The sequence below is a fragment of the Rhincodon typus genome, chromosome 36 (genome assembly GCF_021869965.1).
Source record: "Rhincodon typus isolate 14 chromosome 36, sRhiTyp1.1, whole genome shotgun sequence".
Lineage (NCBI taxonomy): Eukaryota > Metazoa > Chordata > Chondrichthyes > Orectolobiformes > Rhincodontidae > Rhincodon > Rhincodon typus.
This window is the reverse complement of record NC_063367.1, coordinates 20,030,272-20,046,445: the sequence shown is the minus strand read 5'-3', so window position 1 is coordinate 20,046,445 and position 16,174 is coordinate 20,030,272. Positions and strand designations below refer to the sequence as shown.

The 16,174-nt window shown below is 44.9% G+C and overlaps 1 protein-coding gene across 1 annotated transcript in view; it reads right to left on the bottom strand.

Annotated features, from left to right (window-relative positions):
• Positions 1–299: 299 nt before the first annotated feature.
• LOC109923494 (microtubule-associated protein 1A-like) overlaps positions 300–16,174 on the bottom strand; it is a 20,799-nt gene continuing 4,924 nt past the window's right edge. The window contains 3 exon segments of the mRNA XM_020523525.2: positions 300–8,732; positions 9,680–9,912; positions 11,161–16,174. The exon segment at positions 11,161–16,174 is cut by the window's right edge and continues 318 nt beyond it. Coding sequence (XP_020379114.2) covers positions 8,577–8,732; positions 9,680–9,912; positions 11,161–16,174 — 5,403 coding nt within the window. The 3' untranslated portion in view covers positions 300–8,576.

The window sequence follows — 16,174 nt, the reverse complement described above, 5'->3', positions numbered from 1 at the left end:
AAATCACACGACACCAGGTTATAGTACAACAGGTTTATTGAAATCACAAGCTTTGAGCGCTGCCCCTTCATCAGGTGAAGGTCAGACTTCACTTGATGAAGCAGCTGCGCTCCGAAAGCTTGAGGTTTCAAATAAATTTGTTGGACTATAACCTGGTGTCGTGTGACTTCAGACTTTGTCCACTCCAGTTCAGCATCTCCACATCATAAGGAGAAATCCAAGGCAGGGTGGGAGGTGAGATTGTAACAGATCTGTCACGTGTAGGGACTGAAACCACTAAAGATGCTCTTACAACTAGGTTTTAATAGATGTACTTTTTTTTATTGGCGATAATCAGACTGTTCCCTTTTACAATAAATTTCAGTAGTTCGCGATTAAGAGATACAGAATATTGCACACAAATTCTGAACTAAATATTAATATTGCGCAGAGAAATGGTCACTACAGAATTGTTTTTACACCATGAAACTGAAAGGAGGAAAGCTTCAGGATGTTTACAAGTCCATCTGATTACAGTTAAGACAAGTTGCTTTTTATATTTTTTTGAAATTTTTTTTTAAACTATTACATACAGGAATATAACATAGGGATAAATGTCACATGCAAAAAACAAGCAAGAGGTCTCTTTTCCTTAAAAAGTTTTAATTAAATTCCCAATGTCCTATTCTAAACAGGGGTGTGTCTCGAATGTAATATCATCTTTGCATTAAATCTCAAGAGTTTTGACAGGCTCTTTTTTTAAAATTTTTGCTGAATTACAATTCTCTCCCCCCACATTTGAAAACCCCAAACTCTCCCGTTGAACTTCCAACTGAAAAATTAAAGTGGAAATGTGCTGAATTTAGCTCATTGTATATCCCACGGGATTGCAAGGGTTGATGTATTCACAGTTAGAGACAGTAAACACAAACGGCATTGTCAGAGAGGTCAATATTCTTTAGCTCACAATAAACCCTGTGCCAGTTTCTACACTCACATGTACATCTTTGTTTTTTTTAAAGTATTCAGTACGTTCTTTTTTTTACACCTATCTGTGCTAAAATGGATAGCCTTTATGGAAAATTTTCATTCACACCTTTTCTTTTTAAAATTGAAATAAAATCAAATAGCTTTTTCACATATATATAAATTTTAAAACACACTGGGAAGACCCAGTCAACATGTCTTGGGCTCTTTCAGAAATGTTCGCTGTGGCATCCACCTCATCTCTAAAGAAATAGTGCCTTTGAAATCTGAAGATTAATGGTATGGTTGGGGGGAGATAAAGGGATTGACCTTTTAAATTTGGATGGTGACCAGTTTACTGCAAACAGCGGAGTCTTCAATCGGAAGGAGTCAGTAGTTTATAAACAGCCAGATACCGGTCACAAAAAAAAAATGGTCTTTTTTGCAAATAATTCAGTCACACACAAAGCAGGGAATGTTCAACATTAATTTTGACTATTGCTCTCCCCACTCTCTCAAAACAATTCTGATTAGAATGTGCATTGTAGGAGCTGGGATAGGGCACACATTGATAAATGATGAATAGTTGGGTCCCTTTTGGATAAGAGTGTTAGAATACGCAGCTGAAAATTTAAATAAAAAAATCATTCTCACTTTATGAGGGAAGGAAGGATAGGATGCTCGTGTTGGAGTCAACAATGTACAAGATTTTGAGATGGTTAATAGACAGGAACAAGATAAAAAGACCACAACAGAGCAAGCCCAATTTAAGGTCATTGTCTGCCACTAGAATATATTAATGGAGTAGGACCACCCTAATAAAAGATGGCAGCAAACAAGAGGCTTGTCCTAATGCCAAGGCAAGGATAAACTATGGTGCATTTGACAAGATTCACAAAAACCTGCTTCTTAATTCTCTTGACTAATGCTCATTAAATTTATTGCTGTGTAAACAATGCAGAATCTTTGTGAACTTGGCAGCAGACAGCACCAGTCTAGCTCGCTATCTTCGCAAGCGAACAGAAAACTAAAGCTTGCACATCATACATGACGCCCACAGCATCCACTTTAGGGGCTCAGGAAATTGGGGCAAATATTTGGGGTGGGGTAGAGGGAACATCTTTTGAACATCAATGGAGCATTTTCCACAATGTTGCTTAATACTGGCCTTCAGCATTCAGGCAAACTTGGCAAAATCCAACCAGAGCGAGGGGCAGGGTCAGAATTTTACTTTTTTTAAGGTGATTCATTGGGATACCGCAGCATTATATTTGTTATCCAGACCAGGATTGAGTGGGTTAAGGTTGTACTGTTAAGCTAACACAGAGTAAAACTTAAAGAGCTTCTGGATTCTGAAGTCAAATGACGATAAAAGATTAAAGAAGAGGGAGTGCAGTCAGAGGATGTTGGGCCTATTTATTAATACCTACCCTACTCTGACTCCCAGACCTGTGCCCCTTCCCTAGTTTCACTTTTACGTTTGGTCCAATGGAAGGAAGAGATAAAATTCCCACACTCCGGAAGATTCAGACAGCATTATGCGACTGAGTTCACTGCACCTTCTGAACTGGCCACTGCCCATCTCGGAAGTATTTCTGGATCTCTCTGTTAGGGTCTAAGAGTTGCTCAAACTCTCTTCAAACTATTTATTTTTTCTGTTTAAAACAAAAAGCCCAAAAACCAGAAACCGAATTCTGAAACTGTCTCTGAAGAAGCAGCTGTTCTACAAAAGATATTAGTCCAATATCTTGGCTTTGGTTTATCTGTCCAGCTGATGGCTAGACATTTGGGAACCAGCTTTCAAGGGATTTTGCAATTAGTTATCCAATTACAGAATGATACAGCGACACAAGGCCATTCAGCCAATCACACTGGTACTAGCTCTCTGAAAGTTATCTAATTAGTCTTACTCCCCTGCGCTTTTTCCATAGTACTGCATTGAACATCTTGATCCACTTTTCCTCAGTCCTGCCAACACGTACATCTCTCTCTCTCTCTCTCGATGTGGTGATAATTAGATTGTCAGAACTGAACAAAGTTGTACAGGGATGAGATGAAAGAAACCACCTCCCTGTGGGAAGGGCTTGAAATAACATGCAACTGAATGGAGTCAATATGTACCATCATGGCCACCCCATAACACATAACAGAACGGAGACCAAGACAGCATGAAAATAATTACTAGGACATGAGGAAAGGCAAGTTGTTTGACAGACTGTTGGAGATTTGGAAATTGAAAGACTGCAGAACTTTACTTAGTCCCGGAGTATTAAGGATGTATTTTATTAAAGAGCTGAGGCTGATTTCTGGTTGGCAACAGTTTGGACATTACAAGACTGGATTTAGGCTGAGCTGGTCCCAGGGGACAGACGCATTCTCTGTAGACAGGTTCTGGGCTCATTCTGTAAACTGCGGGTTAGGATGGGATAGTTTGATGCAAAATTGGAAAGAATATTGTGGGAGAACTCTGCTCCATGACAAACAGAATATGGAGATTTACAAGGGAACCAACTCTGTGCTGGGGAGATTGTAAATAGGCTGCAAGAAGACAGGGAACAGGTGAATAGTCACTGATAGAGAAGGTGGAGGAGGTGAGAAATGTACTTGGGCTGTGAGCAGAGTGACAGCGATAAACTGAGTGGTCGTTCCTTCAGTGTGAATGAAAACAATGGAGGAATTAAATGTATCGCAACCAAATTATGACCTTTCAGGATGTGTGTCAATACTCTCCTGGAAGTGGAAGATGGGGGGAGGTGGGGGAGAAAGAAAAAGGCTTCATCAAGAAAATAAGTTCCTGAAAAATCTCACGCTAAACTGGAAGTTCAGCATCTTTCTTTAAACAACAAAAAATGTATTTGTGATCAAAATGAGAAGAGAATTTGTTCCATTGTCTCTTAGACTTCAGAATTAAAATATAAATGCAAATGAACCCATTTGAAAGGCATAGCCTCTATAAATGGAGTGCAAATGAACTCTATGTAAACATGTCATCTTACAGCTACAATACTGGTTAGAGTTGTGCTTATAAATTAACAAACTATAAATCTATATAAAACACTGATTATAATCTACAAGACAAATAAGTTATAAATTATGCTTCACGAGAACTGATCTCCCTCTGGACTTCAGTTATGTTTCCTATAATCTAATGAATAACTGGTGTTGCAGAACGTCATGGTCAAACGTATACAAGGTTTTGGACTGAAGAAATATGGTTATAACACTGTCACGATAAAAAGTGCGGGTCCAGTCCTTTTGAGGAGAGGATCTTAAAATAACAAAGTAAACAGATATTAAAAGAAGAAAAAAATCTTTTACGTTTCTCAAGTTATAAACAAGCCAAAACTAACAATATTCCCTTTAGTACCTTTTTCTAGTCTGCACTTTCCCCTTGTTCACACAAGATGAAGTCCCAAATATCTTGGGGGTGGGGAGGGGGGAGCGGGGCGGAGGGGATTTAAGGATTCCAGAACCAGGTGGTTGGTAATCTGGAGGGAAGTAATGCAAGAAGAAATTGGTGCCCTCCTATGGAATGGGATATTGGAGACAGGACTCCGTATTCCTGGTGATACGGTCACCGTGGAAAGTCTAGTTCACAATCCGTTGTCTATTTCAGTGTGAGCGCTACTCTCTGAAGTAAAAAAGCTGTCGACTGGAGAAATGCCAATTCACTGACATCAAATGTACATTTCGAATGCTTTCCTCTCCATGTTTAGTACCACAGTGCCTCCTAACACTGCACAACTTGTTTAACATGCTAACGAGATAAAGTATGAGATCAAAACAGACTTTACACACTTCCTCTGCTAATCTAAATGCCTCCCTCAATTTTGGACAGCACTATGTTTCAAAAGAAAGAATGGTCTACAACCAACAGCACAGACCAATCTGTTCAATCTGTGGGCTTCACTCTCAAACACTGATCTGCTTTTGGACAGATCCAGTACCAGGTACAATACATCTCACTTTTTATGCATTACATTATACACTGACCCAACACAGGCTAAACTACAGATGTTTGTACACTGTGTTAAAGACTTCCAAATGTAAATCTAGATGCCTTGAGATGGGATGCTTGGGACATTCCATTGTCATCCTATTGAGCTGCCTAGATGCACATACATTAAATATATACAAACCCACATTATACATACAAACCAACCTGCTTCCAACACACACACACACACACACACACACACGCACACAGAGGGAACGACTCGGGTCCTCAACATTTCCCTCTGCTATAGACAAGGTTAAATTATGTGCGTTGAGATACTGTGCTTAACACAACCAACACATTGTCACATTGCCTCAATTTCCCCGCTCCAGCAACAAACAGGAACTGGAGTTTGTCACAATCCCGTAACAGAAGCCCAATACTGTGGACGCTGGGGATATGAAGTGAAAATAAAAAATGCTGGAGCGACTCAGCAGTTCTTGCAGCATCTGTGAAGGGAGACACAGAGGTAATGTTCTGGATCTGATACAACTCTTCAGATGTATCCAGCAATGAACTAGTCTCAAATATAATTAGTGTACAGTGTAACCAACTCATATTTTGCAAGCAACTCAGTTCTGAAGTCATACTGCACTAGATATATTAACTGTCTTTTTTTCTTTCCACAGATGCTGCCAGACCCACTGAGTTTCTCCAGCACTTTCTGCTACTGTTTTTAATCCTAACCCTTGCTTGTCTCTTCCTTTGTCAGTTTGTTTTTTCCGCAGTGTTCTTTTTTTCAGAAGTGGGCATTTGATTTTATTAGCTTCGAAACTGAAGGGGAAATTCTTACACACCCACTCCAGCATGTTCAGAACAAAAAAAAGTAGCCCCCATGCTCCCCAAAATCATTCTGCCAGACTAATTGGAAGATCTGATTCTCACAGTGTGACTGTTTAACTTGGTTGACTGTTTGTTACTTCAGTTGTTTGGGAGTTGTTCATAGTTAGCTAGCTTCAAGTGAAGGTACTCGAGAAAAGCAGCCTCTATTGTGTTGAGCACCTATTATTTTGACAACAGACACATCCAGAGGGGAGTCAGTCTGCAGTGTAATTAGTGACTAATCTACTGTTCAAGGGACTCAGTGCTGGGTAGAATTAGCCATCACCCGATGGAACTTGGAGAACTGGTAAGAGGTGACAGGAAAAATAAAGGGGCAATGGTTCTGGTTGAAATCGTTTTAGACTTAAGAACAGCTGCAATGATATGCTCGGGAAATGGAACACCTACATAGCTATACGAATCTACTGAAAACAACAGTATAGCCAAAGACTTGTTCAACCTACTGCCAGGGAGTCTTTCCCCTACGCTGCACAATTTTATCACAATATTACTCTTTCCTTAAATCAGAGTTGGTTATAGATTTGGTCCTCTACACTATCAGTTTAAACCTCTTGTGGGAATTTAAAGAAATGACACAACAAAAACAGAACTCCCTTGAAATTGACAGTGGGATCACACTGCCTGAAACATGCCCATGAACAGAGCGCAGTAAATTGGCAACACAAAAACAACACAGCCAGTCCCAGCTCTGCATTGCTGCAGCAGTAGTGCATTAATTTAGCTACATTCATCCTAATGTCTAAGGCAACCACACCTGATATTTAAGCACAATGGAGGCTCCTCACACTTCCTTTGGTTTGTTTAAAAGGCAATATCCAACTTTACCCCCCCATCCCCTGCCGTTGTCATTAAATCCCGATACTCAAAATAGGGAGCTGTCTGGTCACGGTACCCTGATCTCGTACAACATGCAGTGGTCTAATCGTCCATCGATTGCTGTGTCACTGAGGTCATGACCACTACCAGGAATTTGGGGGGGGGTGGTGGTTAGATCCAGTGAGACCTTAACACTTGGCTCTAAGCAACATTGTCAACATCAAGACATCATCATTTGCAATTAGCAGAAGAAACAGAACTGCCCCATGAAAAACCATGGGTAAAATCTGATTCGATGGTTAAACAGGGAGGTCACTGGAATGCAGCTCAAGGTGTATTACACTGAAATGGAACTATTACAGTGAACCCCCTGCACCATAGCTCGCTGCTTTATACACTTTGTTTATTGGTCGGCAAAGCACACAATACACTCCATCAGTGATGTGTTCTGCTCAGTCCAGCAAGCTTCAAATGTCTTTAACGATAAGCTCACATTGAGGATGTCTGTTGGGAAACACACTGGAATCATCACTAGCCTTTCTAAAGCACACTCGACCAGTGTGATCAGAATCTGCCCAGTGAAGTGTGCGTGCTTAAAGACTGATAACTTTAAGTAGTACTATTTAAAACCAGATATTGCCTTCTTAAAGAGACAGGTCCCCTTTTGTTAGCTTTGACAGGTTGTGTTTAACACTTGAAACAAAACCCCTTTAAAAGGTAAATTCTCAGTTCCAAAGTCACAGTTTCTTTACACAACTCAAACAATTTAAATAATGTGACAGCTAGAAATAAAGTGAATTGATCTTTAGTCCAAGCTCTGTATTTGTATTTTGTGCAGGGATAGTTTTTGATGTCCAGTTTGAGGTGACTGGTACAAAAAAGGATTCTGTCTCTTTAAATATATATCAGTATCTATTGCTCATGTGTCTTGTTCACAGTTTGCATTGTAACTCATGGCAAACATTGAAAATGCCTGAATAACTGACAGGCTTCCACACTCATGTAAGTATTCCCTGCATAGATTGCCCCAAAACATGATCAGTCCCCGCTTTTAAGGAAATTTTGGACAACCGATAGAAAAATAATTTAAATACTTTGTAACAAGAGGACTGACAATACCAGGAAATGGCCCGTTCGATCTCCACCCTGCTTAATCTGAATCCCAGTGTTAAGTTTTCAATGCTGTCTCAGTTTCAGCTGCTATACCAACTCCTTACATCTAATGTTCCCCTCTACGATCTGACCTTTTGTATTTGTCATCCCCAAGTTTAGACTTGTAACAGTCTGCAGTTCTGACTCTGGAGCATCATTACATCATGGCCAGTTTACAGAGCGGAGAATCGAACAAGGAACAACTAACTTGCCCCCTCTTCCAACTCTATGTTACTATGCATATTTTCACCACCTGCCTGAAGTTAGAGGGTAGAGAAGGGTGTGGATGCTACTCTGGAAATGAAAGGTGTGTTTTCGTTCGAGCCTAGGAGGCAAAGTTTCCTTTTCATACAAAATGTACTCTTAAAATTAAGTTCCTCAAAACCATCTTAGTCCCTTAACCTGCAAAGGGAATCATCGATCTGGACACTGTTCCCTTGGAGTGAAAATCTGACAATCATCTTAAGTTAAGCAGACAACCTTCCAATTCTACGAAACCATGCAATGGGTATAGAAATAAACTAATTATTTCAATGGCGTCCCAGTTCCAATCTTCGACGTGCAGAAACAGTAACATCTTGGGATGATCCACAGTAAAAGGAATCCCCCAATAGCAAATCAGTCTCCAAACTAGTCCCCTTTTTGTGGAGGCTGTCACACTCATTTTGTTTCCTTTTCTTAACATTAAGCTGCAAATATAGCCTTAAAATGCGCTTTTGACCTTAGTTTAAAAATAAAAATTAGTGTAGGAAGATAAGAAGGGAATGACAAAGCAGGGTTCCTCCATCAGGTTGGCAAGCAGGGTGATTGGAGGTGGATGAGCTCAGAATTCAATCTTGCATGCTGGGAACGACTCATCCTGCATTACCACCGTGCTACTGCTAGCCAGCACCATGATGTTTAGCTCTTGCTGTCGCTCGTGGGTCTGTTGGTACCACTCCCGCGTCACTTCCGTATCATGGGTCGGTATTAGTGTCACCTAGAACAGGCAAACAAAGCCTTCCTGTTACAGAACTGCAGTAAATAGAGACTTTGTAGTACAGAACACGAGTCTCGCTGAAAAGAAAGAGATGTTGCCAAAAGTCTGGTGCGCGTCAGGGCAAAAGGCAAGAATGCCAAACTTTCAAAACGTCACAACAACTTGCACTACAGTTGAAATAAAAATGGTGCTGCTTGTCTGGCAAGCTCACTCTGACTGGGCAAAGTGTTGCCTTTTCACAACAACAACTTGCATTTATATATCGTCATTGAGATAGCAAAACAATTTTGCAGGAGCAGCATTGCAAAACAAAATTTGATGCATCAGGAGATACTGGGCTGGACGGTTGTTAAGAAGTGGCAGGTTTTTAAAGGAGGGAGGGAGAAACAGAGGGAATTCCTGAACTCAGGCCCCAAGCTACTGAGAGCACAGTGCCAATGGCAAAATGATTAAAAATGGGGATGGTCAGGAGACCAGAGTTGGAGGAGCACAGATATTTCAGAGGGTTGCAGGGCTACAGGATGGAGGGATTCAAGGGGAAGATGTTCCTTTTGAAGGTGGCTTCTACAAGCACTTCAGTTGGTGTATATTGGAATGGGTAAAGTCACAACACAGCATGGAATTCTCTATTCACCTCTTTGTATGAGACATAGAGGAAATATTTCCACTTGTGGGGAAAAGCAGAATTGTACACCATCAATGCGGAACAGTCACTAATAAACCCAGTCAGGAAATCAGGGAAAGAACCTCTTCAGCCAGAGAGTGGTGAAAATGTGGAACCTGCGAGTGGAGGGGAAAATAGTGTCGACATAGTTAAGGGGATAAAGTATGAGGGAGAGACAGGAATAGAAGAATACGCTAATGGGTCAGATGAAGTAGACTGGGAGGGATCTGATGGATTGTTTCGGAGAGGGATTGGAAAGATGACGTCAATGGTAGATACCCACCTGAAGGTTGCTGCCCCATTGGGCCTTTCCTTCCAAAAGGGCATCCAGCACAGCTCGGCTCGGCTCCCCACTTCCAGGGTCATTCCCGCTCACCACGTAATAGGAGGATCGGACACGTTTGAAGAATTCCAGGTCTACGTTCTTCCCGCTGCAGTGGTTGGGAATGTAGGCCAGGTCTACGTACACTGGAGGACCTGGGGGCACTGTGGAGTTGGGCTTGGAGTTGGTAGAGGCTGTCAAAGGACCGAAAAGTGGTTAGACAGTTTGACGTGGGCCCTGCACTGTCCAAAATAGCAGTCAACATGCAACAAGGCGACGGGTACAGAGCTCCGAATCGACTGCTCCAGCTTATTAACGGGGGGAAAGTCCCAAAGGGGATGGGGAGAGGATGCAGAGTGCACCATCAGGAGTCACTGTCTGAAAATCAACTGTCACCCATTTTCCCTCATGGGAGAGTCTAGGACCAGACGGCACAGTCTCCGAATAAAAGGGCACCAATTTACGACTGAGATGAGAAGGGATTTCTTCTCTCAGACGGTAAGTCTTTGGAACTCCTTGCCACAGAGAGCTGTGTGGGCAGAGTCCTTGTGTATAGTTAAGGCTGAGATACAGATATTTTTGTCGGTTGAGGAATCAACGGTTACGGGCAAAAGGCAGCAAAGTGGACACCCTGGGAGAAAGCCTCATACTTTCCATTCTATCCATGCCATTCACAATCTTAGAAGCTTATATCAGGTCACCCCTCAACCTCCCGTGGCTCAGTGAAAACAAACCCAGTCTATCCAACCTTTCTTCATAGCTAAAATCCCCCATACCAGGCAACACCCTGGTAAATCTTTTCTGTACCGTCTCCAAAGCATCCACATCCTTCTGGTAGCGTGGTGATCAGAACTGCACACAATATGCTAAATGTGGCCTAACTAAAGTTCTATAAAGCTGCAGCATAACTTGTCTATCCTTACACTCCATGCCCCTTCCAATAAAGGCAAGCATGTCATAGGCCTTTTTTGACTACCTTATCTACCTGCACGGCCACCTTCAGTGATCTGTGGACCTGCACACCCAGATCCCTCTGCATATCAATGCTCCTAAGGGTTCTGCCATTCACTGTATACTTTCCACCTGTACTTGGCCTTCCAGATATTGTATATGTTTGAAAGGCAGTTGCAGCTACAATGCAGGAAAGACTGTAACCAATTTGCACTCCGTGAACTCCTACAAGCAACCGTGTGATAAGGACAAAGTCATCTGTATCTGGGACATTGACCGGGAGATAAATATTGGTGCAAGGCAGAAGGAATCTCAGTTAAAAACCTCAGCTGAAAACAGGCTCCTTGGGCAGTGGAGCTCTCACCCGGTGCCCCAGTAGGCCCCAAGGGTGGGACTTGAACCAAGGACCTTGTGATTGTGAAGCAAACACACTACAGACTGGATCACAGCTGGTGCCGTGCAATATGGCTTATCGGTGGGGAGATTCTCACCTGAATTTGACTTGATCCCATTGACCATAGCCTTGCCCGTGCTGGGCTGGCTAGACCTGGAGATATCATCGCGGTCATCAGCCCGGGACATGTGAACATCGCTCGTTCTGGAGGCTCGCACTTTTTCAGATGGCTCTTTCTCCTTCTTCTTTGTCGAAGCTGCCTTCGGCGATTTCTCAGCGGAGTCTTTGGCCGGAGACGGCCTGGCAGGGGCTGCCGGTTGCTTCCCCTTCGAGTCCGCTTTCCGTCCAGGAGACGCTGACTTTGACTTGTTCATCATTTTCTTTGTGCTCTTCACCTTGTCTTTCAGGTCCTTCTTCATCAGTCTCTCTGCCTTGCTGATGTTCTGCTCGTTGGCCAGGACGTCTGGATCGACCATGCAGACGTCTGGCTGTGGGGGATGAGGCTGAGGGTCCACCAAGGGAGCGGGGGGTGGGTCAAGGCCCGGTCGCGCAGCTGAGTGGTGGGCTGAGCCGGTGGTCTTGTCGACAGGAAGGTAATCCGCATCTTCGTCAGAGTCGATGGCAGCATCAGCAGTTATTGAGGGGCACTCCTCGGTTTCGGGAGGGACATCAGAGTCTGAATTCAAGGGGAACGATTCGCTGCCCGAGGTAGGTGGCGTTTCTTCACCCAGGGTCACATGGGGTTGGCTACCCAACAGCTGGGGGGCGCAGTGCTTCTGGACCGAGGTACGGACATCGTCCTGGGAATGGCCGTCGTCATCGTCGTCGTCATCCGACAGCTCATGGGGGCTCGGGTTGATGAACGAGGGCGAGAGCTCGTCCTTCTGGTGTTTGTACTCGCTCGAGGTGAAGCCTAGCCTGTGGTCAGACATCGCCCCCGGGCACCCTTCCAGGTCATAGGTAGCATCTCCCTGGTCGCCTGCCATCCTGCCCCTCTGGGCATCTGGCAGAAACGGCCGGAAGGTCTGGTCAGCGGAGGTGAGAGAGGACGGCCGGACTAAACACTCTGCCTCGTCCTCGGAGCAGGACTTGCCGTGCTCGGAACCTGGGCTGCTTTTGTCGTCCGACGTTGCGGAGGTGCTGAAGGAGTCTCGGTCTTTCTCCGGGGTGCCCTGCGCCAACAGGGGGCTGAAGCTCATCTCCGTTGGGCCATTGCTGGTGGCTGGCACCTGTTGAGTTGGAGGAGAGGGTTGGATTAGGGTCAGCGGCTGAGCTGTCCTGGTTTCGGGTGCTGCGTGCTCCTCCAGCAGCTGCCCGGCCTCCGAAGGTGGCGCTCCCTTCTCCGGTTTGGTTTCGCGCGCAGAGGGGGAGGTCTCTGACCGTTGGCATTCCACCCGGCAGGATAGCGTGGAGTCTTCAATGTCACACAGGTAAGCTGAGCCATGTTCCACGGGCAGAGGCGAGAGGTCCTCCGCTTCCACAAACTGGGAGACTGCCTCATCTGCTGGAACCAGGGCGGAGACCTCATCCAGGCTTCTCCCTTTGGCTTCACCGAGGGTTCCTGGCAAAACCGTGGCGGTGCAGGAAGGCGAGGGAGTCTGGAGGGAGGATGTGTCGTCTTGTTGGGGCTGAGCCAAGGCGCAGTGAGCTTCCTTCAACTTTGCACTGCTCAGCTCCACCGGAGCCGCCTGTGGGAATGGTTTACTTTCCACAAACGGACTCGGAAGTGACGTTAGAGATTCAGCTTTGGGCGACACCTCCAAGTATTCATCCTTTATCCCACTGTCTTGTAACGGCACAGCCGGGAACGGTCTCTCCTCCATAAAGGAGGAATATTCACACGGAGCCCCGGAATGCTTTACACTCTCTGGCTCTGGGTGTTTGAATTTGGTTGTCCACGACTCTGTGGGAGCAGTGGGTGGGGACTGCTGAATAGATCCGAGAGATTCCTGATCCCGGCCAAGAGAGAGATCGTCCGGGATTAGCTGCGCCTGTCCCTCCCGGAGTCTGGTTTCATCGGGATCTTTCCCTACCTCTTCGGGTGGCACCGTGCCCCGAGACTCGGTGAAGGGGAACATTTCCGGCTGGGATCTGGCCTGCTCTCGATGCCCTGTATCGCTGCCCTCGGTATGAGGTTGCTTTAGTCCGTGGGAAAAGCTGGCGAGATCGCCAGGACACAAGATATCCTTTTCCTCACAGCTTGAAGTGAACTGCTCTTTCTCGGATTTCGGCAGCTGCTGGTCCTTCTGGGTGTCCTCACGATCGCCTTGTTTGGGGGCACTGCCTACTATACTCAATGTGTCGGCCCAGGGCTGCTGGTCAACACTGGGGCTCACAGTGATCCCACTCACTTCCTGCATCTCCGAGTAGGAAGCGCCCTGCTCCTTTTCTTGGTGAGATTTTCCCAATGGAGATTCTTTCTCGGATTTCTCTTTGGCACCTTTCTCTAACTCCGAGTCGCTGCTGCTTTCATCGACTTCCTTCTCATAATAGCCCAGGATATTTGAATCTGGTTCTCTCTGCCTCATTGAGGTGTATTCGATGCTGCTCCCTAAGGCAGTAACGTCTAAATGTGGGATCTCAGTATAAGGTAGTGATGGGGTGGACCTGTCTTTTGACTCCATGATGCTTTGAGCTGGGATCTCTCTGTCTTCGAGCTGAGCAGGACGATGCGCTGAGTCTGCTTTGGCATATCCGTCCTTACCAGCTTCCACCGTCGTTTCACGGAGCTCCCAACCCTTTCCTTGTCCCAGTGCACTCAGTGGGGCTTCTTTCAACGTTGGAGATGGAGGTCCATGCACGTCTGGAATTTCCGTACAGCGAACCGACCCTTCGGCTCTCAGCTCACCTTCCGAAAGCGGAGACTTCATGGTTGGTTCCTCTGGTGGAAAGCTACAAGGTGATAGATCTTTTTGTGTGGGTGCTGAGTCCTTTCTAGGCTGCCCAGCCTCCCAGGTCATTTCAAAGGGCAGCTCTCTCTCCTGGGAGAGGTAGCCAAAACCTTTCGATTCCGTTTCCCTCTGAGACCTTGCCAGGTTTTCAAGGCCCAAAGCAGTGACTTTCTCATCGATCTCTGTGTAGGTGAAGACTTTCCTCCCAGCTTCGGGGGCCTTGGCTGACGAAATATCTTCCAGCGCAGTCCTGGAGTCCACTTCTGCAGCAGGAGAGGGGCTCGTTTCTTTCTGGGACACGGGCTGGTAATCTAACAGCAACAACGGATCTCCTAATGCTTCAGGTGGATGGTGAGTTAACCTGCTGGAACTCACGGCCTCACTCTCTCTCAAAATATCCGCGTACTCGTACCCGCCAGGGGGAGGATACATGTCCTTTTGCCCCAGGGCTTGTTCCTCGTCTTTAAACAGAGCATCACCTGTAAAACTGTCCAGTTGCTTCCCTTCTTTTGTGAAGCTCTCCCCAGTTGGTTTCTTGATCGTTTCTTCAACCGCATGTTCCGTCATGGAAACGGCAGTAACAAGCTGCTCTGTGCGAGTCCGTGAATGTTCGGGTTCGGGTTCGGGTTGAGGAGGAGATGGAACCGAAGGCTTTGGCTCCTGGGGTAGGTCCAGTTCCTTTTCAAACATTCCTGCATGCTCAGATTCAGGTCCTTTCCCTACAGTCCAAGAGTAATCAAGCTCACTGGGAGATTCTCGCTTTTCATCTTCATAGGAAGAATACTGGTGCTCGCTTACAGTCCCCATCTCCACCTTCTTTTCAGTGAGTGAATCCTTCAGTGAAGATGACTTGGTTAAACAGGATTCCAGAGTTGGAACAGCAGAGTCCTTTTCCAAATAATATTGCGATTGGTAGGAAGGTGGATCCCACTGAGTGGATTCGAAGGCAGGTTGTGCGTACGTGCCGATTGGTTCAGTCTCACTTGCTGAATGACTTCTAATCTCTGAAGGGGATTTCTGCTCTTCTTCTGGGCTGGTGTGCGCACTGTCTGTTCCCCATATTTCTAGCTGCTCTGTTGTCTTCTCTTCTGCAAGGTGGATGCATTCACTTTCCTGAATTTCTGACTTCGCTCCTGTTTTGGGTAAACCAGACTCTGTTGCAGGTTTAGTCTGAAGATGTAGAGAAGTCTCTGATTGTAACCAATCATGTTCTTTTACTTCTGCGGGTGTAATTTTATCCACAGGAACACTCTGATAGTCTACAGGTGAAATGTCCTCAGGAACTGTTGGCTTCACAGAAAGGTCTCCCTCGCTTTTTGGCGTTGCTGCCTTTTCTGTAGTCGGTGGTAATTGATCTGCGAGTATTGTCTTACTTTCCGTAATCACAGGTAGATCTTCATCTTCTGATGAATAGACTGACTCACACAGCATTTCTGTTTTATCCTTTTGTACACTTTGTGTCTCACTGATGGAGCTTACTGGTGTATCAGTTGGGGAATATGCAGACTTGAAACTGTCTGGTCGCTCATCATCTTTTGTTGCACGCTCCTTCTCTGGGATATCAGTGAGAAATTTTTCAGTTGTTGATTGTTCTTTCACAGCTTCAACTTCCTTCTGTGGGATGTCTTTATCCATTTTTTCCATCAAGTCTTCCTTTTCCTGCACACACTTTTCCATTTTCTCAACCTCTGCAGGGATCTTGTCTTGTGTGGGCTTAGTAGAATCCACAAGTTCACTCATTAATATATCTTTGCCCAGTTTTTCTTTATCCATAACTTTGGCTTCCTCAGTCTCTTTTTTCTCCTTCATGGCATCTGGAGTTTTCTTCTCTGGTATCTCCCTATCCATCTTCTCAACATCATCAGATTTCTTTGCAAAGTCCTCCTTTTCCACTTTCTTCATTACATCCTCTGGCCACACCTTTTCAATGATTGGTGCCTGTTGTTTTGTTTCCTCTCTGGTCAACAGTTCACCTTCAATTGATTTTTTCTCAGCTTCAATTTTTTCCATCTTTTCAACATCTTCAGGTTTCTTTTCCACATCCTCTTTCTCCATTTTTGCAACGTCTCCAATTTTCTTTTCTGCATCCTCTTTTTCTACTTTCCCAATATCTTCAGGTTTCTTTTCCACATCCTCTTTTTCCATTTTTCCAACATCTCCAGTTTTCTTTTCCAAATCTATTGGCTTTTTTGCCAAATCCTCTTTTTCCAGCTTTCCAAC